The sequence below is a fragment of the Austrofundulus limnaeus genome, unplaced genomic scaffold, assembly GCF_001266775.1.
Source record: "Austrofundulus limnaeus strain Quisiro unplaced genomic scaffold, Austrofundulus_limnaeus-1.0 Scaffold4552, whole genome shotgun sequence".
Taxonomy (NCBI): Eukaryota; Metazoa; Chordata; class Actinopteri; order Cyprinodontiformes; family Rivulidae; genus Austrofundulus; species Austrofundulus limnaeus.
The window spans coordinates 4,231-5,023 of record NW_013956954.1 but is presented as its reverse complement, the minus strand read 5'-3'; the positions used below and the strand labels follow the sequence as shown (position 1 = coordinate 5,023).

The following is a 793-nucleotide window of genomic DNA, read 5'->3' as shown; positions in this document are numbered from 1 at the left end:
GTCATGTGAAACCCTGTCCTCTGAGACCCTGTCCTCTAAGACCCTGTCCTCTAAGACCCTGTCCTGTGAAACCCTGTCATATGAGACCCTGTCATATGAGACCCTGTCCTCTAAGACCCTGTCCTCTGAGACCCTGTCATATGAAACCCTGTCCTAAGAGACCCTGTCCTCTGAGACCCTGTCCTCTAAGACCCTGTCCTGTGAAACCCTGTCCTCTGGGACCCTGTCCTCTAAGACCCTGTCATATGAAACCCTGTCATATGAAACCCTGTCCTCTAAGACCCTGTCCTCTGAGACCCTGTCCTCTGAGACCCTGTCATATGAGACCCTGTCCTCTAAGACCCTGTCATATGAAACTCTGTCCTCTGAGACCCTGTCCTCTGAGACCCTGTCATATGAAACCCTGTCCTATGAGACCCTGTCCTCTGAGACCCTGTCCTCTAAGACCCTGTCATATGAAATCATGTCCTATGAGACCCTGTCCTCTGAGACCCTGTCATATGAGACCCTGTCCTCTGGGACCCTGTCCTCTGAGACCCTGTCCTATGAGACCTTCTGGGACCCTGTCATTTGAGACCCTGTCATATGAGACCCTGTCCTCTAAGACCCTGTCATATGAAACCCTGTCCTCTGAGACCCTGTCCTCTAAGACCCTGTCATATGAAACCCTGTCCTATGAGACCATGTCCTCTGAGACCCTGTCCTCTAAGACCCTGTCCTCTAAGACCCTGTCATGTGAAACCCTGTCCTCTGAGACCCTGTCCTCTAAGACCCTGTCCTCTAAGACCCTGTC

The 793-nt window shown here is 52.1% G+C and overlaps 1 protein-coding gene across 1 annotated transcript in view; it reads left to right on the top strand.

Moving 5' to 3' along the window:
• The first annotated feature begins 57 nt into the window (after window positions 1–57).
• Window positions 58–793, top strand: part of LOC106512157 (hyphal wall protein 1-like) — a 1,990-nt gene continuing 1,254 nt past the window's right edge. Inside the window, exon 1 of the mRNA XM_014000834.1 lies at window positions 58–793. Coding sequence (XP_013856288.1) covers window positions 81–793 — 713 coding nt within the window. The 5' untranslated portion in view covers window positions 58–80.